General features: G+C 35.8%; 1 protein-coding gene across 8 annotated transcripts in view; it reads left to right on the forward strand.

Moving 5' to 3' along the window:
• ANKIB1 (ankyrin repeat and IBR domain containing 1) overlaps nucleotides 1-23,937 on the forward strand; it is a 56,152-nt gene that overhangs the window by 7,514 nt on the left and 24,701 nt on the right. For 7 of the 8 annotated variants that reach the window (XM_026722727.2, XM_026722733.2, XM_026722732.2 and 4 more), the window contains 8 exons: nucleotides 3,315-3,574; nucleotides 4,855-5,155; nucleotides 8,586-8,768; nucleotides 10,726-10,843; nucleotides 12,448-12,656; nucleotides 17,447-17,535; nucleotides 18,219-18,363; nucleotides 19,082-19,248. In XM_026722727.2, the coding sequence (XP_026578512.1) occupies nucleotides 3,387-3,574; nucleotides 4,855-5,155; nucleotides 8,586-8,768; nucleotides 10,726-10,843; nucleotides 12,448-12,656; nucleotides 17,447-17,535; nucleotides 18,219-18,363; nucleotides 19,082-19,248 (1,400 nt within the window). In that variant the 5' untranslated portion in view covers nucleotides 3,315-3,386. Of the gene's footprint in view, nucleotides 1-1,721; nucleotides 1,772-3,314; nucleotides 3,575-4,854; nucleotides 5,156-8,585; nucleotides 8,769-10,725; nucleotides 10,844-12,447; nucleotides 12,657-17,446; nucleotides 17,536-18,218; nucleotides 18,364-19,081; nucleotides 19,249-23,937 lie in introns of all 8 variants that reach the window. The other variant, XM_087916958.1, reaches the window with a different exon arrangement.

A 23,937-nucleotide genomic window follows, 5' to 3' on the forward strand; every position in this document is an offset into this window, starting at 1 on the left:
CAACAGCAACGATAGCACAAATTGAAGTTAATACTTGGTAAGAGAATGCATCCTGTAGTCACTAAATAGCTTTCAAATGTTTTTTCCATTTTTGTAATTATACACTAATATAGTTAAATCTTTTTTTGTGGTCTGAAGCCAAGTAATTATAATTTATTTTTAAGTACCTTATTTCTGTGTAATATTGCTATGAAATGCCAATAAATTGCAATGAAACTGAATTCTGGGTTACATTAACAAAGACATTTATGTTATTTTGTACTTCAATATAAAAAGCAACTGTTATTATATAACCAAGTTGAAATAATTTTCTGAATTTTAGTCAGTAATGGTTTTGATTATGTGAATGTTAGATTTCCTTTAGATGTACCTTTAAAGCAAAAGCTTCATAATAGGGGTCAAGAGTTATTTATTTCCCTTTTAGTAGAGATAATTGGTGCTATTTTAAAGCATAGTCATGATTTCATCTATTCATTATATTTCAATTTTATTAATTGTGGATAAATTCTTGTCAGAGTCTGACTTAGTAACACTTTACATTACTACAGCACATCATTTCAAATGACAGTGGTTATTGGGAATAGAAGATACTTCGACCTCTTTTGGATGTGCATATTTTGCCTTATTAAGCTAGAATGGCTTTCATTAATCAGGGTTTCTAGATGCAGATAAAACAGAAAACTGAACCCGATAGTTTCTAGTTTAACTGCAGCTCATGCCATGGATTTGTAGGCATAGCAAAACATTTATTCATATCCTATTAAGTTGAACTGGGTCATTATGTTGATATAGTAAATGGGTATAATTACATCATTTTGAGATTTTCATAAAGAAAAATCATAATTTTCATACGGTTTTGTGACAGTGTACACTATTTATGGAATTTGTCTACTCTCTTACCGTTAAACTATGTTTAACAACTGCTCATTCAGTGACTGTTCAAATGTATAACTGCAACTGTGATTGGTAATATGAGCAGACCTTGTACTTACAAGAGTCACAGTGTCTTGCAGTTCTGTGATCAATATTTACGACCTTCCCTTCTGGCTTCCAATAAGCAAAGCCAATAGGACTTGGAAGTCAGTCTTGTGAGGGCCTCACTTAATGACCCAAACAATCTTCGTTAACAACAGTAGTCAGAACTGCCAGAAATAAATGAGTCAATCACAGGGATTTTAACCTAAGATTGTGTTACTTAACAATGGAGTTTGGAGACCCAATTAGCATTGTTAAAGAAGGACTACCTATAAGGTGGGAATAAGGTCCATCAATTTGCTCTCCTCCCTATCCTTAAAGTAATTTTAGCTATTATCTTGGTGTTAAAATGCTTCATACTGAAATGAAGTTTCTCTTATCTTGTTAAATTTTATGGTCTGACAGGAAATATCTTTAAGTAACATGACTTGGTTCTATTTCTTCATTGTAAACTAAAAACTGAACTGTATATTTATAGGATGTTGTTAGAAAGCAATTACTCAATATACTTCTTAATATAATCATAATGATAATTCTACCAAATTATATTTATTCTTTGATAACTTTTTGTTTTTATATGTAGAGTTGCTCTGTGAGAGAGATGGGCAGTCTATAAATTTGATTGATTGATTAAATCCCATGTAAAAATAATAAAAGGGAATGTTGGGAATATTAGCTTCTGTTTTGGCATAGGACCATAGTTGAGTAATGTCTACGTCTTCAAACTTTGCTTCCTTGCTTTCCAGTCTAACCTGCTTGTTGTCTAGTTTCCTGCCAGCTCTTCAGCATGGATCAGGTAGGAGACAGTCTTGGTAATGACTGGAACTGTACTTTATTAGCTTGGGCTATAATGGAAGAATCCTGAAAGCCAGACGGTGTTTTTATTTCCCCTTCTCTTATAACTCAAGTATTTAAGGCAGACTCAGTTTGAGTTTCTTTCAAACTTTTCTTTGTCTTCCAGACTTTAAAAAATTGCTTTGTAATACTGTTTCTCCAAAGTCATCTCTGTGATTCTTTGCCTCTTCATATTAATTTCTTTTATGTTGTTTGTCTAATTTTTGTTTCTGTTTAGTTCAGCTATTGTCTTTTGGTACCAGTTTGCTTTTATGAGTACATAGACTAAACAACAAACAATATTGTGCAAGAATTCTGGCAGAAATATGTAGAAAACGTATGCACTTTAACAGCTTTAACTAAACCTTACTATATCCAAATAATTTATGGTGGCACAAAATGCCACATATAACCTTCATCTGCTATGATCATTGCAACCCAATTCTGGCAGAAAAAGTATGATCACACACCCATGGTCTGAACATCCTGTTCAGATCTTTTAAGTTATCTCTCAGTTTTATGATATCATCACATTATTAGTTGTAGTGACATTCTGGTCTTGTGATTGCTGAACAGCTAAGATAACATTATGGTAGGAATCGTTTTGTAAGAACTTTATGCTAAAGTTTCTGTTTTAGACAATGGGGATAAAAAGGCACAAAACCAATAAAGCACTTAAAACATTGCAAAAAAAATGTTCGCAATGATGCTTTGTGATGCTTACAAAGACTTGTCTATTTACTGAAAGTGTTTACCATGAAACTTTTTACTTAAGACACAGAGTGTGTCATCCAAATACAATGAAATCTTTCTCTGTGGTAATTCCATGTAGTGTAAAGTAGAAGTCATTGGAAAGTTTTGCATTTCCTAAATCAATTTGCTGAATTAATTAACTGAATTTAACAACATTTTGCCCACTATAGGATACCTTTTAACTCCAATTTTCAATGTCAGTATCTTTTAATTCTTACTTAACTATGCTATAATTTAACTATGTTGTACCTTTGTTGCTTGTATCCTTACAGTTTATATTGACTGTTTCCTAGTATGATTTAATTGCTTATTGTACCCTATGACTATTATTAAGTGTTGTACCTTACAATTTTTGACTCTTGGCGAATGTATCTTTTCTTTTATGTACACTGAGAGCATTTGCACCAAGACAAATTCCTTGTGTGTCCAATCAGTCTTGGCCAATAAAAGAATTCTATTCTATTCTATTCTATTCTATTCTATTCTATTCTATTCTATTTGAAGGTTATCTTGTATTGTTGCAGAATAACACTGATGGAAGCTTATATTACTTTGTCCAGTGGTTAGAGTTCAAAGTGTGTTTTTGGACATAATATTTTACTATGTTTTTCTAGTAAAGGTGTTATAGAATAAATCTTAAAATTGTGTAGAAATAGCTAGATGAATTCCTTTTTGTCTACATAAAGTCAATATCAGTTTTGACAAAACTTTATTAATTTTCCAAGAATTGGAATATTGTTTTTTTCTTTCAGACTTAATATGCTACTGATCTTCATCCCAAGTGATTGAAAAGATATAAAAGAAGCACACTTATTAGTATCAACATGGGAAATACAACTACTAAGTTCCGCAAAGCACTTATCAACGGAGATGAAAATTTGGCCTGCCAAATATATGAAAGCAACCCTCAATTAAAAGAATCTCTGGATCCAAATATTTCTTATGGAGAGCCTTACCAGCACAATACTCCATTACATTATGCTGCTAGGCATGGGATGAATCGAATATTGGGGTAAGTATTGTATACGTATGTTTTCATCTTGCTTCAGTGAGCACACAATAAGATTACATTATTACCAGATGGTTCCTACATGATTTTATTTTTGAAGTGGAAATGTAATTTCATAAAGCATGGACAGTACTGATTAGGATTTCTGCCAGCCCAAATAAACGAAATGAACACAATGAAATGTATCAATAGGATGCATGGAAGCAGGGAAGAGTCTCCTGGCAACATAATATTCTGTTCATTTAAAATGTCAAGTGGAAGGCTATTTCCGTATTTTTCATTTAGCTAACTGGATTGCAATATATGCTTAGATACAAAGCCATAATGTTTCATTTTGTGGCGTATTAGTAATAAGCCAAAGTTTTAGGGCATTAAGCACTGTTTGAAAACATAATCTGCTCTTGGGTTATTGACTGTAATTGTAGCTTAGTGATATGGTCAATGAAATGACTTGCTTGATTTCTGGAATTTTGGATAATTCTTGGCTTCTTTTTGTGCCTCATGCAAATATCTATCTTAATGCACAAAAATGCAAGGCAAGGACGTCTAAAAATCAAGGACAAAAGTGAAAAATATGAAATTAGCCAAAGAAGCAGTGTTCTTTCCTTGCTCATCTATAATATTTGATTCTGGCTTTTTATATCTTATTCAGCAACAGTCTAAGCTTATTATAATATGTAATTGTATCATTTAAACATACTGAAATTACAGTTCGTTTTATACCTCTAAAGTGGTAAAATAAATTATTGATGGACCTTGAACATTGCGAGTGGGTGAAACATTTTTTTTACATTTTTTTGATCTTGCAGAAAATATTGTGTATAGCCACAATCAAGAGATGCTTCATAGTTTTTCTCTGTGTGCTTATATTTCTTTTGACATGCAGTTGTAGCATTTTGATTATGTGCTATAATAATATGTAATTGGTTATTCACAACTGCCATTTTTTAGTAAAAAAACAAGGTTCATGTTAAAAATCCAAAAGTGCAATTATTATTTCATTTATTTTTTCTTCTTGTGAACTGTCTCACACAGATCAGAAATATATGTAAAATTTTCTCTTTAATGGTTTCACTATTTTAACTATCCTGGAACAATTAAAAAAAAAGTTCAGTACTTATTTTAATGGCATGTCTTAGTAGAAAGAATTCAAGAACTAATTATTTTGTTTTCTCTTAAATATTTTCAGCTCAGTAGCATAGGAAAAGTATAATTCAGAGTTGCTTAAAATTCAGAGCAGTAAAAATTGTCTTCCAAATTACATAATTATTTTCTTTATATAGGACTTTTCTTTTTGTGAGAGATGGGAACCCAAATAAACGAAATGTGCACAATGAAACTTCTATGCACTTGCTTTGTATGGGACCTCAGATTATGATTTCTGATGGAGCTCTTCAACCTCGTCTGACAAGACCCTTGGAAGATGATTTCAGAAGAGCAGATTGTCTACAGATGATCTTGAAATGGAAAGGGGCAAAGCTTGATCAAGGAGAATATGAAAGAGCTGCCATTGATGCTGTTGATAACAAAAAAAATACATCTTTGCACTATGCTGCTGCCTCAGGAATGAAGACTTGTGTAGAGGTAAAAGTTCATTTCTAGGTAGTCCTTGACTTAGGACCCCCGTTGGGACCAGAGTTTCCTTTGCTAAGCAAGGTGGTTGTTAAATGAGTGTTTCCTGATTTTACAGTCTTTCTTGCTATGCTTGTTGGGTAAATCATTGTAGTTGTTTAGTGAATCACACATGGTTGTTATGTGAATCCGCTTCCCCGTTGACTTTGCTTTTCAGAAGCCAGTTGTGAAGGTGACAAATGATGGTCGCTTGACCTCAGGTCTCTGCAGTTGTTTGCAAATACATTCCAGTTGCCCAGAGTCAACTGGGGATATTTTGACAACTAAGTGTGAGGACTGGTCATAAGTCAATAGTTTCAGCGCTGTTGTAACTTCAAATGGTCACTAAGTAGTTGTAAGTAGAGAACTACCTGTAAATACACTCTGAAGTGAATAAAAAACATACTTGGCACAAACCTAGCTAAGGTAATAAATTATCAGGCAATGTTAATAATTTAAGAGTATTAAAGAAAGCACTAAAGAAACACTACGTCAGGAACTATATATTGTATTACATTTTTATACATTTATATCCTGCTTTTCTTCCATGGTAGAATTACAGGTAATGCTCATCAAATTTGGAACGAGGCTCCATTCAGTCACTGTTTAACTTCAACAGATTTGCTTCACCAAGCACAGTAGCTATTCTTAAAATACCTTATGGCATTCCATATGTTCTACTATCTTAGTTGTAGAAGTGTAACCTCTGAATTTAAACTTAAATATCAATTTTGAAATGATTCTTCAAGTTGCATTGTTACCATGGAGAAGCCAGGAATACTTCAGTGTTTCCAGCAGGCCTAGAATTTCTTGTTACGTTACACTGATGTCATTTCCTTATCAACTAGGTTTATTTAGCCAGGGTGAGAGACCCAAGAGACCTGAGAAAGGGCCAAGATTTCAGTCTGATCACAAGAATTTTAATGCTAAATTTCTATAAGTCTCTTTATGAGAGAATCATTTGAAAAAAGCAGAAAGATGCTGTTTGTGTAAAAGATAATGCCAGTCACTATAATTTGCCCATCGCTTGTGGGAAAGAGTAACGGTGCTAAAAATAATGTTTGACTAAAAGTAAAATTCTAGAAGGAATATTGAGTGGTGGCAACTACAGATTGCACATGCTAGAGCTTAAACTGCTATGCCACATTACTATTAGATGTTTGTTTCTTTATTCATGTCAGATGCATCGCAATTAAAATAAGGCATACTATATGACATATAATATTAAAATATGTACTAGTTAAACAGATCTTGCCCATAAATTAGCAAAATTAATTGCATAGAAATGAGCTTTCCATACTATGCTTTGTACGCTTCTGGATTGAAAGGATTAGCCAGCTATAAACTGTTGCCCAGGGGACACCTGAATGTATTAACAGCAAGGGGAAAGTCCTTTCACGTCCCCCACTACTACAAGAATTACAGGCTTTTAGGTTTGAGCATTAATATGACATGAATGATACATGTGGCATGATTGATACATATATATCAGTGAAATACTGGAGAAGACCTACCCTCAGTTGCAATGCATGAAGTTTTTTGATGCTGTATTGAATAAAGATTAGAGTACCATTTAATCAAATATTAAATGCTTGGTCCATATTCATGGAGTATGAACGCTAATTAATTTTCTGCAGAAAAAGGGCACATGGGATTTTCAAAATTAGGATGGCAAGCTTGGAATTTAACCAATTATACATTTTTTAAACAAATGAGTATACAATTGTTCATGGATATTTTTTTTCATACCTCCATTATAGGGGAGAGAAAAAATAACTGGCGTATGACACAGTTGCTAGGTCTAACTAATGCTTTCTAGAATTTAATTGCTTGTTAGCACTTATATGAATCCAGCTGATAAAGAAAGCATTCCTTAGCAGGGGGAAGACTTTGATCTAAGTTGAAAGCAAAAGGGGAGTTAAACTAAAGTTAGAGCTTGCAATTTCCGTATTCCTGTTTCCTATCTAATAATGAGTGTTTTCACAAGGGAAAAAGTTGGAGAGTGAAGGTAAAGCCAAGGTTATCTAAAATCCTCTTTCCATTTCATTCCATTCATCCATTTCATGAGTAACATGAAGGGAGTATATCCTTCAAAGAGACTACAGATGGCTCAGAGATTGCATCAAGTGCCAAAGTTGGCACTTTGGCAGATTTCTGAGAGACTAATTGCCCCCTTTCCCCCTTCTAGATTTTGGTAATACTAGCCAGGTTTGTCCTTTTATCCATAGCGATACTGTGGAGATCTGGCGTTTAATAGTTTCATAAGAACCGCTGGAATCCAAAGAACTTGTTCTGGCTCTTGATGTGAAGAGTAAGAGCCAGAAGCAGACATACAGACATGGAATCTACTTTACCCAAGAACACCCACCATACCTGCTTGCCCGTTACAATCAAGGTCCTGTTCCCCTCTGAGCTACTACTTTTCTCTCTCCCAAGAAAAACTGATAAAGGAACACTCAGCATTGACTTCAGGCTTAGATCAGCTGCTTAGGTGCCATATCTTGCTTTCACCAAAAACAGGAAGCCCTAACAAAAATGAGAAATTTGAAGCCTTTGGTGTCACCCAGATAACAAGCCAAGATCCTAAAGTGCAAACCCAGTGCTATCTCCAAAGTTTCTTGCAAGGAGCAGTTCCTAAGACATTAATGCAGATGTGCAGTAGTTCAGCAGTGACATTGTCCCAGATCACATTCCTGACTATAATAAAAAAGATTAAGTCTCCAGAAACATTCTTCCAAACGATTTTCCCGAATAATACAAATGAATTAAAAAGTCAGTACAATTAAAAAATAATAATAAGCCAATGGAGCCAGTACTATGTCAGCAGCTGCCAATCAAAACCTTTTGCTTTCTTAAAGCTCTTGCTTGTTTTCAACTGGTAAAGTTAGATTTTCATGATGCAGAGAAAGATTGTCAAAATGTTAATTGATAACTTAAAGCTGTCCAGAATTCTAATGCCAGGAACTAATCAACCATCCGCTCCCCCAGATAAAATTTCCAAACCAGAGCTGTAAGTCAAGCCATGGTGCCTAAACAGGACAACAGAGACATTTACAGGTCTTCTCCAGCAATTCACATGTAGTGATCTAGCAATATTTTCACTTTTTAGTTGAAAAACAGACCATATTCCAACTTACCAATGTCAACACATCAAACCTCTAAATCAACACATTCTAGCAGCCACCTTAAATTTGCACTTCCCTTAAACACTGTAGTTGTATTGCCATATTGAAAGAAAAAGGCTATCATATAGTCTGTTTCATATTATCCTATATTACCTGAAAGTTTGCCATATAGCTTTTTAAAGATCTTTATATAAAAATGGCTTTTGAAATTTTTTGACTTTCTATAGTATTATCCATAGTATCAAAAAAAATCACTGATATTTCAATTTAATTTTTAGCTTCTTGTAAAACATGGTGGAGACTTGTTTGCTGAAAATGAAAATAAAGATACTCCCTGTGACTGTGCAGAGAAGCAGCACCACAAAGAATTAGCTCTCAATTTAGAATCTCAGATGGTGTTTTCACGAGATCCTGAGGCTGAAAGTATTGAAGCGGAATATGCTGCTTTAGATAAAAAGGAGGTAAATTAAAATGAAGAATGTTTATATCAACCAAATATGTATCCTCTTAATGTGTTTTTTATTAGAAAAAGCCTGAATCACTAGAGAACTGTGTAATGTTTATTGTAAGCTCTTGGGCTTGCGTATTAGAATCACAAGGAACTGCTTTATAGCAGCTAGATTTATGCATTTAACTGTTGTATTCTCTATAAACACAAACTCTTCAGAGATGTTTGGAAAGTAGAGTCCTGTATGTGATTTGCTCCCTATACTTTCTTTGAACCGACTATATCATGTGCTGTATTTGCTCTAAACGTTTTCAAACTATATATTTAGAAAGAAATATGTTGCAAATATCTGTACTTTATAAATACAAAATATAACATTGACTTCATGGTTCCCAATCTTTTGGTTGCTAGGAACAGGTCTACTGGAGGGCGTTATTTTCCCGTGGACCAAAAGGGCATAGTTTCGCACACTGCCTGAATCCTGCACTTGCATTGATGAGGCTTCGCTCATTTGCTCAGACCAGTTCCTGGCAGGCCATAACCTGTGTTAGTCCACAACCCAGGGATAGGGGTCCCCTCATTCAACCTATTACGATAAAAGCTAATAAACCTCCAAAAGATAGTAGCTAGCTACCTTAAGTGTTTGAGAATTTGTTTTTTTTTTTTTATTTTAAATAGGGATTTTTCTCTTTTACTTTACTATTATTAGTAATTAGTAATTTTAAACTATTGCAGGCTTAGTTTTTCTATAGAAATACAATTTTTCTCCAAAAGAAGATAAGGCAAGAGGGTTATGTTGCAGTATGGAGTGCTGCAGTTCAAGAATGCCAGCTATGGACATGCTTCTAATTGGGCAGGCAGAGCGTGGGTGACTCTCTTTTCCACCTAAAACATTTGGTACTTCTCAAAATGTGCAGTTCATCTTTATGCTCTTTCTTGACTACATGAAGACTAGTGATCAATAATTTGTATGCTTGTATACAAAACCAAACCAGGTAAAAACTGAAAGAAGCATAGTATACTTGCACACCTGTGTAATCTTCAGAAAGATATCTATTCCATGCCTTGGGTTGCTATGCAATAGTTTTTTTAAAGTTCTGATATGTATAACAACATTACAGCCTTAACTCTCCAATTTCTTTAAAAGAGTGAAAATGGAGAATCTACATTATAACAAAGCATAATGATAGAAAATGAGGGGAAGAGTTAATGTTATACGCTATAACATAATAGTACATTGTATAAATTAATGCTTTCTGAAAAACTCAATAGGGGAAGAAAAGATATTAATGACAAGTTGAATGAGCTTGATATTCCAGGAACCATTTTTTTCTTTAAAAAAAAAACTAAAATAATTGTTACTTTATATATGCTGAAACACACATTTGAGCACACTGCATGTCTATTCCAGTGGTTTTGGACACTTTATTACTCAAATTGGCTAAAAAATGAAAGTCATAATCTCAAACTCTTACACTGATTACATATAACTTTCAGTTTTAGCAGGTTCGTCAAAATGTGCTCCACCTCCACCAACTCCCATTAAAGTTTTTAATACAAGGACAAGTAAATACTTTATAGGGGAATGTTTGGGTTTTGTTTTTGGCCTGAATTCTGCATTGGCCACGATGATAGTGCATATTCAGTGAAGCTATATTTGTATAATCACGACCAAACTTCTCTCTCCACATTTGTATCAAAAAATATTCAAAAGTAAAACCCATATTAATATTTAAACAGGTTTTTATTCTACTGTTGACTGAAATCGACAGGCCTTGATGGCTTTGAGAGCTTCAAAAATCATTTTGGGGTCCCTGGTGTTGTAGGGGATTATTGGGTAGAAAAATATGAAGGTTAGGTTGCCTTGAATAGTTGCCATAAAATTCATTTTAAGAGTTTTTTTCCAGTTCATTTTGAAACCTACTTATAAATAAAATATTTTTATTACCTTATTTCATTCCATCTCACAGCCATATGAAGGACTACGACCTCAGGATCTTCGAAAGCTCAAAGATATGCTGATTGTAGAATCTGCTGATATGCTGCAAGCACCATTGTTTACTGCCGAAGCTTTGCTCCGAGCTCATGGTAATCAGAAACTATATCATTCAGCAAAACTTTAATAACAAAATATACTAATATGTTTTTCCTCTGCTTTTCTAATAAAAATGACAGAATGTTGTAAACACAAACTGCTTAAATGCTTTATTCCATTTTGCATTTCTGGTAATTTAACCCATTCCTTATGTTGTAAAGTATAAAATCATTTTTAATGTTGATACTGGTGAGATTATATTTCATATTTTAATGATCATCATGAAAGAATAGTAATTTTATTGGAGCCTGAGTGCTAAATGTTGGAAATGGTTTTCTTCTGAAGCTGAAGAAGCCTTCTAGTTATGTAACAAACTACTCTAAATTATAGAGGACTGTTTCTTAGTAATATATTAATTGTAACGTTATTCATTTGGTCACCCTGTATATAACTTGTTTGTTTAAAACAATAGGACTTTTCTAGATTTATTTAGGATTAAGCAGGACAACTCTTTAACTAAACAGAACCAAAATTCTATGGTCTGAATCCTTTATGCAGATAATTTTGGAACCATGTAGGAGGATGTACCTGAGATGTGATTCTTAAAATTTTTTAAATACAATAGTTATAAATCAGTGAATGATCACAAAGAAAGAGAAAACTGATTAGAACTGAAGAGATAGTGGTCAGGAATAAAAACACAGTTTTATGGGTTTTTGTGTCTATATATAATACAAAAATCTCACAAATCCATTAAGAAATTGTTGAACAGCAACTAATAAAATTGGCTTTCTCATCACTGTTGCAAAATGTCAGAGTTTAGTAAATTGATTCAATTAAAACCTGAACTGGAATAATCTGTTGTAAACTCAAAAAAATCAGAGGCAAATTATTTCTACTTCGGACAGCACTAAATCTAACCATAATATAGCATAACATGTAGTACAAATCCAATCTATGTTTTAGTGTTCTAAAATTAATATATTTTCTCTTCAATGCCAAAATAGCTAAGGGAAATGTATCACTCTTTACATCCCCAATCTGGGAACAAGATTATATCTTTGTTAACCTAAAAATCAAGTTAGGTCTGATTTACCCAGCACATATGTACACAATAGAAAAGTCACCTTTGAATTAAATTTAATTTCTAACGATTTCTTGGACACAATCATGTGTTTCCTTGACAACAAAATAAAAGCAGTTTACCATTGTCTTATTCCAGAATGCTTCTTTTTTTAATTTCTTTTAATAGCCTACTGTCCTAGCCTGCTTATGTTTTTGAGGTCAACCAAATAATTTTTAAGGTCAAGGTGAATCCAGTTTTTCTTTAAAATAAAAGCACTTTTCAAAGTCAAGCCCCATTTTTCTTTTAAGAACCTTCCTTCGATAGATCAATTAGTATTTTATCAGATAGAATTGCACTTTGTGGTCTCTACTACACAGTCTTGAGAGCTGGGAAGGTATTCTGAATATATTATTGTGATTAGTCCTAGTCATATCTTAAATTTTTAATCCTGAAGATTTTTCTTCACAATTACATATGCCCATGTTTATGCCTACATTTTTTTTTAAGCTTATAACATCTATACTTTAAAATTCTATCACATTTTGCTGAAAGGTTGTTGCTATCCTACTTTCTTGACACTTTTTATTTAAGATTGGGACAGAGAAAAATTACTTGAAGCTTGGATGACTAATCCAGAGAACTGCTGCCAGCGTTCAGGTGTTCAAATGCCAACACCACCTCCAAGTGGATATAATGCCTGGGATACACTTCCTTCACCAAGAACTCCTCGGACTACTCGTTCTTCTATTACTTCTCCAGATGAAATTAGCCTCTCACCAGGGGACATTGAGACAACTATGGTATGCTTCATTCTTAAAATAGATTTCTAGAATGATACAATATTTTATTTATTAGATTTGTATCCTTCGTACTGTACAGGCACTCAGGGCAGTGGTCAGAGTACTCTCTCCTCCTATTTTTCTCCCTGCAATGAAAACTTTGTGAGCTACATTGGGCTGGAAGAACATGACTGATTCAGGGTCCTGTTCTTGTGTCTATGTCTGAGGATGAACAAGAAACTCAGTCTCTCTGCTTCTCATCCACCATTTCAACTAGTATACCACATAGCTCTCAATGTATAATAATGTATTACTGGTGCAACTAATATTACATGATTACACTACATTTTCAAGTTGTTAAATATTTCATTGACTTATATTTATGTAGTTGCAACAGCATATTTTCTATATTAGGTTGAATGAAATCTCACTTTTGACCAGAAAATTTTTGCTATTAAATTGCAGCTTTATTAGTCCCGCTTAGTCAATATCCTTGTATACAAAACCAAACACATGAGCTGTAGTGAGCAAATACTCGCTTTCTAATTCTACATTGAGATGCAGGCATTATCCAAGTTTCAGGTCAGCCATTGCATTGCAGTCACGATGGCCTTGGAATCGGTCATTTACAGGCCAGAAAAAACTTCTGTCGATTGTAAAACAATATGCTGCATTCCCTCCAAGTCACATGACTATATTATGGATGCTTGTCAATCTGTTCTCATTTATATATGTTTTTATTATCATTTTTCCTTCATATAACATACAAATAGAAATAAAATCAATGGAAAAATGTTCAGACAAAAGTTTATCCTGTCCAGTCATTTCCAACTCTAGGGACATTTCTCATCTCCGTTTCTTAGCCAAGGGAGCCAGCATTGTCCAAAGACATTTCTGTAATCATGTGGCCAGCATGACTACACCAAAGTTGTACGGTATGCTGTTACCTTCCGACCAAAGTAATATCTACTCGCATTTGCATGCTTTCGAACTGCTAGGTGGGCAGGAGCTCGGGTGAGGACAGGAGCTTACTCTGTTGCATGGCGCTCAAGTCTCAAACTCAGACTGTCAGTTTTCCAGCTGACAAGTTCAGTGTGTTTAACTGCTGAACTATCATACCCATATTAACAACAGAAAAAGGGGATGGTGTAGAGGAGATAAAGTGAGGGAAAGAAAAGAAAAACAAAAAGCAGTGACTTCCAAATTCTTATGGTGTAGTAAAACCCATGATAGAGTTATATCAACTTTTTACTTATACCAAATAGTGAATAAAGTAAAACAACTTGCTGCATGCCCCCAGTCACATATCTGTATTTCAGGTGCTTGGCAACCTGTTCACATTTGTGTTCAGTTACCAAGTGCCCTATGATTGTGTGGTCTCCGTTTCCAATCTTTGCTTGTTTCTCCAAAAATTCAATTGAGAAGCTGGTAGGGAAGGTTGGAGGCAGAGGGTACATTTGGATTTTAGAATCAAGCCCTCTGCATGCTGAGAGATTTCATCTTCCCTCCTTACCCACACAGGAGAAATGGGCTTCAAATCTGGCAAAAATGCTAGTGAATGCCAACATTCTGGGATTTTTAGAATGCTGGCATTTCCTCACAATTTCTCTCCCCTCCAGAGCCCTTCTGAGCCTTTTGGAGGGGAGGGGAAATGCCAGTCAATGACAGCATTCTGAAAGAATGTTGAAGAAATTTGCCTTCATCTCCAGTGAGGAAGGAAGAGAACCTGGACCTCCCAAGTTTGTTGAGAGGTCCAGGCCCTTTCCCCACCTCACCATGGCCAAGAGGCCTGTGCCCTCTCCCAGGTGCTTTGCTTAACGATCCGCATGGTCATTTAAAGAGCCAGGTTTGTTGACATTGAGCAAAGTGGTCATATAGTGTCTCACTTAACCATTTTGTTCAATGATCAAGATTACAGGTCATAAATGGAGGGTTATCTGTAATAGGACGAAGAGTAACTGGTTTTTTGCATGACCAGTATGTATAAATACAACCCAAATAAAGTAAACAATTAAACAATGCTTTCTCATAAAACCTTATTTTCCTTCTTCTCTCTAAATGTTACATTTGCATACAACATATTACTCAAATTCAGATTAAGCAATAAGGGTACTTTATTGCCCTCAGTAAATCTGGGCTGTTGAAATAAAATCTACTGCAATCATGAGGGGTTGAAATATTCCTAAAAATCTTCCCTTCCCTTCTCTTCCCACCAGTTTAAGACAAGGAAAGGATTGGGGAAGCCAGATTTGTTTAACAGTTGTGTGATCCATTAATGACCATGAGATTTGCTTAAACAACCATGGTTAAAAATAGTTGTAAATTCATATCCCGTCATGAGATAACTGATTTTATGACTGCCCTTAAAGTTCTGATCCCATTTGTGGTCGTAAATCAAGGACTACCTGTGGTTTTAAGAGAGGAAAGGTGAAAAGCATAACAGTGGAAATCCCTTTAATTTCATGACTTTTTTTGACTAACATCTGTGAAGAGCAAAGTACTATATTTCATTCTAGTAGTTTTGCAGTAAGAGGTCTGATATTTGACAATTTACCTAAAAATGTATTTTGTTGAATTGTGATCCGTCTGTGGCTATTATTGTAATAAGATGTCCTTGTGTGAAAAATTGAATTTTAGTTTCTATTGTATGTAATTATATAATTCTATTATATGTAATTGTACTTTTTTCTTGTTCCTTTTCTGTTTCTGTCACCCTTTTACCTTACAGCAATAGTTTATCTAATTTTAAAAGTCTGCTAATACTCTGGTACAGTAAGATGAGAAGGGCTTTTACTGTGTGGTCTTGCATATATCAGTGAGAGCATCATACTTCTAATAAAAGCTTTTCATTATAATTGGAATCCCTTTTTAATGCCCCATACAGACTTTCCTTTTTAAAATCAGTTCTGGAATATTCTTTTTTCCATGTCAGCATCAAGCATAAACACTCTTATTTAAATATGTATAAAAGACCTCTGTGCAAATGGCTTGGCTTAAGTACTCTTGCTCCATTTAAACCACGACAAAAAGGGAATAATATTAATTTCAAAAGTTCCACAATGGTCCAATTCTGGTAGTTCATTTAATAACCCTTAAAAGTTAGATAGTGCTGAAAAAAGTTATTTAAGATCCGGTTCTCACATTTCTTGCCATTGCATTGTTCATGGTCACATGATCAAAATTCAGGCACTTGACAACCGGCAGTTATTTACAATGATTACAGCATCCCATGGTCAGTGATTGCCATTTGCAATCTTCCCAGGGGTTTCCGAGAAGCAAAATCAATGGAGTAAACCACATTCATTAATGACTGCATGACCACAGCAAAAAAAAAAAAAAAAGTCATAAAATTAGGCATGACTCATACATCACTTAGCAACAGAAATTTCAGACCCAATTGTGGTCGTACGTCAAGGACTACTTGTAAGAAAAGGCATTGTTGGTTGCTATTATTAAGAGACTTGGAAAAGGTGACTCACTGTGGATTTAAGAGTGCAAGACAGACCAGAGTACACAGTTCTAGTAATTGGGTCCAAACCATTGAAAGCTTTAAGGAGCATACTCAACTTGGAATTGAGTCTGGAAAATAATGGGTAACTAATGAAGCTGTGGGGGAGATGGTGGCATTAAATAGAAGCATTACTCACAATTCTTGCTACTGCATTGTGGGGAGGGGCAATTGATGGGCTACTTCACAAACTGAGCATGGCAGTAATCTGGTAATTTAATGTGAACGGTGGATGCATTGTCTATATTAGATTTAAATCCTTCAGGGAAGAATAGAACATCTGATTTATCAGCCAGGCTGATAAAAGACCTTCTTGCAACCAGTGTAAAAATGGCTTTTTCTGTGGATTCAGAAATGTATAACAGTGATAGTTTTCTTGAGTTAAAAGATAACAGATAATCCGAGTTGGAAAGGACCTTGTAGGTCATCTAGTCCAACCCCCTGCCCAAGCAGGAGACCCTACACCCACGATGGTGAACCTATGGCACATGTGCCACAGGTGGCACGCAGAGCCCTCTTTGTGGGCATACACACCATTGCCCCAGTTCAAGTCCAGTGCACATGCATGCACATCTCCTGCTGGCCGGTTGGTCTTCAGGTCTCTGTTGCATATGCATGGGGGCAGGGCACGTGCATGGGGGTTGGGGAGCATGCGTGGGGTGCGTGTATGCGAAGGTGCAGGGCGTGCATGTGGGGGGGCACTTCTTGCATTTTGCATATGCATGCGTGTGTACGCATTCATGCTTTGGGTACTCGGGGCCCAAAAGGTTCGTCATCACTGCCCTACACCATTTCTGACAGATGGGAGTCCAATCTCTTCTTCAAAGTCTTAAGTGATGCCGCTCCCACAACTTCCGAGGGCAAGCTGTTCCATTGGTTGATTGTTCTCACTGTCAGAAAGGTTCTCCTTATTAAAGGTTCTCCTTATTAACCTTATTTCCAGGTTAAATCTCTCTGTTCAGTTTCCATCAGTTAGAATAGCAGTTTCTAAGCCTTGGAAAATATGACCTCTTTATTTTTTAATTTTTCATTCTGAAAAACAAAGAGCAACATTTTACAGCATGTTTTTGTTCACTGCTCTTTTGAAATGATAGAAATGTTTTAACCAATTCATATAAGTTGTTACTTTTATCCTCCTCAACTACATCTCTTCACCACTACATGTTGTTATTGTCACTTTTCAGCCTAAAGGCAGGATGTAAATGAAATAAATAAAATGGAAGAAATTAGAAGAGGCTATGGATCAGACCAGACCATCTGAACATACACAGACTAATTTTTAAATTGTTTTTTTTATCTGCAGTGTGAAATTTGTATGTGTAATATTTCTATCTTTGAAGATCCAGTAGATATGCCTTGTGGGCATGAGTTTTGTAGAGCATGTTGGGAAGCGTAAGTACAAGTTTAACTTTTTGTATTAAAAACTATTTTGGAAGGTCCAAGAGTTTTGATATATAAATGGTAATTATCATCAGAAGTAAGAAATCCTATTCATGTATATTAATGTAGAAAATTTGATTTGATTATATTGAGTGGATCTTTTCTTTCTTTCTTTCTTTCTTTCTTTCTTTCTTTCTTTCTTTCTTTCTTTCTTTCTTTCTTTCTTTCTTTCTTTCTTATCTGTAACTTTCATTTGTTGGAACTTATCCTTCTCATTAATGATGGTGCCTGTTTTTCCCAGGCTGGCTGATCACCATCTAGAAGGTGGCTTATTCTAAAGATAAAAAAGATTAGATGCATCATAAAGCAAATGCAACAGTAAAAAAAAGGGACAAGGGAGATCAAATCAAAGTTTGTGCTTATGTATGAGCTTTTAACCAAGCCATAGTCTTTCTCATAAGACTGAAACATTAAAAGTTTATCATCATAAAAACAACCCCATGTGGATCTTTCATAAGTATATTCTTCATTTTGTTGACCACCTCCAATGTGGTTGAAAAAAGCCTTTGGAACTACTTGTCTGACTACAAATTGTTGGATTATCCTGATTGATAAAGTATTATTGAAAGGTAATTTTGCTCCATATCTTTGAGAAAGGTAATATTTATTCTTCAATCTTAATATATACTTAATAGATTTTTGAATATGAAGATTCAAGAGGGTGAAGCTCACAATATTTTTTGCCCAGCTTATGATTGCTTTCAACTTGTTCCAGTGGAGATAATAGAAAGTGTGGTTTCCAAGGAGATGGATAAACGCTACCTACAGTTTGATATTAAGGTAAACTGTGAGATTATGAAAATGTGGTTTAACCATCTGGTTGAGTTTATTTATTCTAAATTGAAAAGAACTCTCTCAGGAAGGTGGGCAAATAATTGCTGCTCCAGAACCATCAAAGTATTTGACTGTTCTACTGGAAAACAGTGTATATGTTCACTTAGTCATGATCCAAAGTATTCTGATAATTGAATATATAATTTAAGGTTCTCTTTGGGCTTTGCATCCTATAAACCTTGGTCAAGCCATTCAGTCATTTAGACAGTTATTAGCTGAGAACAATTTGTCTGATTGCATTTATTTATTTGATTAACTGACTGTTTGCATTTAAATCAGAAATTCACTGAGAACACATTTAAATCAGCAATTCACTGGGAACAATAAGTTTTAATATGTTGGTATTTTACAGTTTCATTTAATAAACTTAGGACCTACTCGATACTCAGTAACTCTCTCAGGTGGACCATATCAAAATTTCCTATCATTGTAACATTTTGTTTATTAATAATCCACACAATGTGCATGAAGTTTCATACCACATAATTCTTGGGATATGTGTTTCAATTTAGTAAAATTATTTAGCTTGATATATTTTTATTCTTAAAGTTATTTTAAACCATACTCTTCAGGCTACTCATCAATTGAATAAGGTTTGTATAGAAAGATTTAGTTTATAATGGAAACTAATTTCCAATTCCAATTTTTAAATTCTTGTTTTCAGGCCTTTGTTGAAAATAATCCTTCTATTAAATGGTGCCCTACACCAGCCTGTGAAAGAGCAGTCAGGCTAACAAGACAAGGATCTAATACAACCAGTTCAGAAACACTTAGTTTCCCATTATTAAGAGCACCCGCTGTGGATTGTGGGAAAGGACATCTTTTCTGCTGGTAATGCTTGTTTATTTTTGATCCTGGAATTTTTGTTAGCTAGTTTGGGCTAGTTTTGAAAGCCATGTATAAGCACTAAAATAATTAGCATTTGTGGGAGTTGATATAATTCATGTTTTGTAAATATATTTTTGCATAACTCCAATATTCTGATTTTATTTAAATAAATGTTTTTAATTCAAAATTTTCCCCAGTTGAATAAAAATGAATTATCAGGTTTTAATGGTCTTTGTTCAGTGCAGATAGTCCTTGATTAATAATCACTTATAACAAATTATAACAAGTTACAACTGTGCTAAATGAGTGGTATTTATGACTCACCATCAAAGTTCTGTCCATCCCAGCAGCCACATAATTGTCATCTGGACACATGGCAACCAGCTTGCAGTCACAGTAGTTGCAGTATTCCGCAGTCACACGATTGCAGTTCGAGATTTTCCTTGGTGGTTCCCACAAGCAAAGTCAATGGGGAAGCTGGCAGGGAAGGTTGCAAGTCATTCAAGTACATCTCCTCCAACTGACAGAAACCAGCTCCAGCCCCGCCACACTTCCACTGCACCCAGTGGTGGGATTCAAATAATTTAACAACCAGTTCTCTGCGTCAGCTTGAAATCCTAATGACCAGCTGAATAGGTGTGGCTGAGTGGTCTGTGTGGGCATGGCCAACTTGACCTCACTGATATCGAAGGGGCCTGACCTTGAGCGGCCCCTCACTTTGCCTGGCTGCTTGCATCACCTCCAAAAAATTTATGCTAAATGGAATTGCTTGAGAAACTCTAGTTCCAAGTCACTTGGGTTTAAATCTGATTTAAACTAACCTAATCCACTTCCATGAGTCAGGCATCAAAGATCTACAAATCTTTCTTTAATTGTACCAACCATATCCCCTTACTACAATCTATTAAAACTATACAGGTAGTCCTCAACTTACAACCACAATTAGGATCAGAACTTCTGTTGCTAAGTGAGGCAGATTAAATGAGTTGTGCCCAATTTTATGACCTATTTTGTCACAGTTGTTAAGCAAATTGCCATGGTTGTTAAGTGAATCTAGTTTCCTACCCTAACTTTGCTAGCTGGAAGCAGGTAGAAGAATTGCAAATGGCAATCATTTGACCCCAGGACACTGCAGCCATCATAAATACATGCTGTTTGCGAAGTGCCTGCATTTTGATCACACGACCACAGGGTCATAAGTGCAGAGACCAATCTTAAATCACTTTTTTCAGCACCACTATATCTTTGAACAGTTGCTAGGCAAATGGCTGTAAGTCAAGGACTATCTGTACTTACATAAAGCACTTGAGCAACCCCGCTCCCAGCCATTCTGCAAGCATATTTTCTGACTCATTTACCTTTTACATCCTAGATCTAAAACCTGTGAAATATTCTTTGTCTTCCCCTGAGAATAATTTTTGCACCTGCCTGTTTATAGTTACTTAACGGTTATTTAACAAAAAATTTTTTTTCTTTTCATGTATTTTGTAGATATGGGATCACCTTGGATAAAAAGTCAATTTTTATAACTCCTATTGTCCAATGAGCAATAAATTAATATTAACCAATTAATAAGGGTTTATTAATAAATACAGTGGATTTCAAGAACTATTTCCAGTTATGAAATGTTAATTATTAGCTTGATTAAGAAATAAGTGCTATGAATTGCAAATACCATACATACAGAGTATATTATATAAATTTAGTATTTTCACATCAGCTGTATTTTCCAACGATATAATGCCAGTTATAAAGATTCTGTTTCATTGAGTGACTTCATTTGAGAAATGATTCCATACCACAAATTCACCTGTTTTTTGAACTTACAGTTGACCAAAATTTAAGGATTATTGCAAATTTTGCATGTTGTGTTTTCGATTTGATAAATTACTACCTAAAATAATGATAAACAAAGCAGAGTTCAGCTAATTGTTCTAAGAAAAATGTGATAAATGCATTTTTATGCCCTTAATTTTTTTCCTGCTTTTGAAATATTACGTCTAGCAACAATACAAAAGATGATTATTATATGATTTCTTGGTTTTTCTCTTCATTTGCTTATCCTAATTTTCTCTGTATATTTTTGCTTCTTTTCTTGTTAAAATAAAATAGTTTTAATTTCTATTATTGAAAGAGACATCGCCTTCCTCATAATAAAATACCCATGAATTATTTATCTAGAAGAAAACTATATCACCATAAAATGTCCTGTGTGGGACAGAAGAAGGGGCAGTCTGAGCCTAGATATCTTTGATTCCAAGCCAAAAACTCCACTTACATTTGGACAGGAAACTCAAAGCAAGAAAGAGGGGAGGGCAAAGCTATTGGTACATGGCCCGTATCTTGCAGGAAAAGACAAGGTTAGGGATTCTTTGAATCCACTGTATGGGGACCATGCAGCAACCACCCCAAGCCTCACTATGCTGGGCCTGTCAGCATTTTCCTATACTCTGCGGCATCCTCCCCAAGCGCCACCTTGTTTGTGTTTTGCAACATTGGACCCTTGTGTACTCTTCTGCACCCAGTAGCCAATTACCTGCCCACCAGCCTGCCTGTGAGCTTCCTGGCTTTCCCACTGACTTGGGTTATTGAAAGCCACTTAATCATCCATGATCCTCACCTATTAATGGTAGCTGGGATTGCTGGGATATCATCATTAATTAAATGCTGTCACATGATGTCACACTTTAAGACCACACCACACAGCAATGAAAATTCTGGTCTAAGTTGCCATTGTGAACTGAGGACTACCTGCATGTCCAAATATTACCAACCTCTGATGTAAGGAATGAATGAATATATATATATATATATATATATATATATATATATATATATATATATATATTTTCTGAGGTTCTCGGGTATTTGTATGTGGATCTTTGGTTGTTGGTTTTCTCCGCGTAAGATTCGAAGTATCTAGGCAACGTTTCGATGAAGTCTCATTCATCATCTTCAGGCTTCTGTCTTCGGCTCTTGCTTCTCAGAGCGATGTGAGATTGCAGCTGCTTCTTCCTTTTAACTGCTAGTGGGGTGGGACTTGATTGGGTGGGGGCTTGGCTGTGTTCTGATTGGGTGGGGGTGTGTTCTCATTGGTAGGGGGTTTGGCTGTGTTCCGATTGGTTGGGGGGTTGGCCGTGCTTTGATTGGCTGGAGGCGTGTTCTGTTCAGGTGGGGGCTTGGTTGTGCTCAGGTTAGTCTTAGTTGCTGGGGGATTTGAGTTGGTGAGCTGTGATCTTGCTGTTTGGCTTCGAGTTCGTGGTCGTGCTGCATCTTCATAGTGGGTGTCAGTTTGCTTCATGTATGGCTCGGAGGGGTTTGAAGTGGGTAGTGATGCAGCTGCAGTGCAGCTTCTGGTCCATGGTCGTGTCTCATCTTCTGCTTAGCCGATGAACAACACCAAAAAACCGAACTACACACTCTCTCCAACGTACTTACAGCCAATGGATTCCAAAGAAAGAAGATTACCCACCTAATCCAAAAAGAAACCCCAACCAAAATCCAAGACAGAGAACAAGAAAACGGCAAAGCCCTCCTCCCATATATAAAAGGCACTACAGACAAAATCAGCAAGATCCTCCAAAAACACAACATTAAAACAGCATTCTGCACAAACAGAAAAATATCCACCATCCTAAGAAACCCCAAAGACAAAATCGAATTAGAAAACCAAGGAGTATACGAAATCCCCTGCACTGCCTGCCCTACCACATACATTGGACAAACTAACAGAAGAATAAGTGCACGCATTGAAGAACATAAGAACTCAATCAAAAAGAAGAAACGACCTCTTCCTGGTCCAACACCTCAAAGCCACAGGACATGAAATTGACTTTAAAAATACCAGAACCATCGCCAAAACCGAACACTTCAACAGCAGAATAATCAGAGAAGCCATAGAGATAGAAAAACGCCCACACAGCATGAACAAACGAGATGACACCTCCCGCCTCCCAGCCATTTGGAAACCCGCCCTCATGAACAGACGAGTACCTAACATGAAGAAGGACACAGGACCCACACCCATGAGAGCCACACAAGATGCCACCACCACACTTCCATGTAGAAAACAGACTCCCACCCATTCAAAAAATGAGAAAGCGACCATGGACCAGAAGCTGCACTGCAGCTGCATCACTACCCACTTCAAACCCCTCTGAGCCATACATGAAGCAAACCGACACCCACTATGAAGATGCAGCAGGACCACGAACTAGAAGCCAAACAGCAAGATCACAACCCCCAGCTCAAATCCCCAGCAACTAAGACTAACCTGAGCACAACCAAGCCCCCACCTGAACAGAACACGCCTCCAACCAATCAGAACACAGCTAACCCCCAACCAATCAGAACACAGCCAAACCCCTACCAATGAGAACACACCCCACCCAATCAGAACACAGCCAAGCCCCCACCCAATCAAGTCCCACCCCACTGGCAGTTAAAGGAGGAAGCAGCTGCAATCTCCATTACTCTGAGAAGCACAGAGCCGGAGACAGAAGCCTGAAGATGATGAATGAGACTTCATCGAAATGTTGCCTAGATACCTCAAATCTTACGCGGAGAAAACCCGAACAACCAAAGATCCAAAGATATATATATATATATATATATATAAAACTGTAAATTGATATTAAAAACCAGGATATTGAAAATTAAGATTTTAACATTATAGTTGCAACAAGCAATATA

This window comes from Pseudonaja textilis, chromosome Z (assembly GCF_049901715.1).
Source record: "Pseudonaja textilis isolate UNSWEBS1 chromosome Z, rPseTex1.2, whole genome shotgun sequence".
In the NCBI taxonomy this organism is placed as follows: Eukaryota; Metazoa; Chordata; class Lepidosauria; order Squamata; family Elapidae; genus Pseudonaja; species Pseudonaja textilis.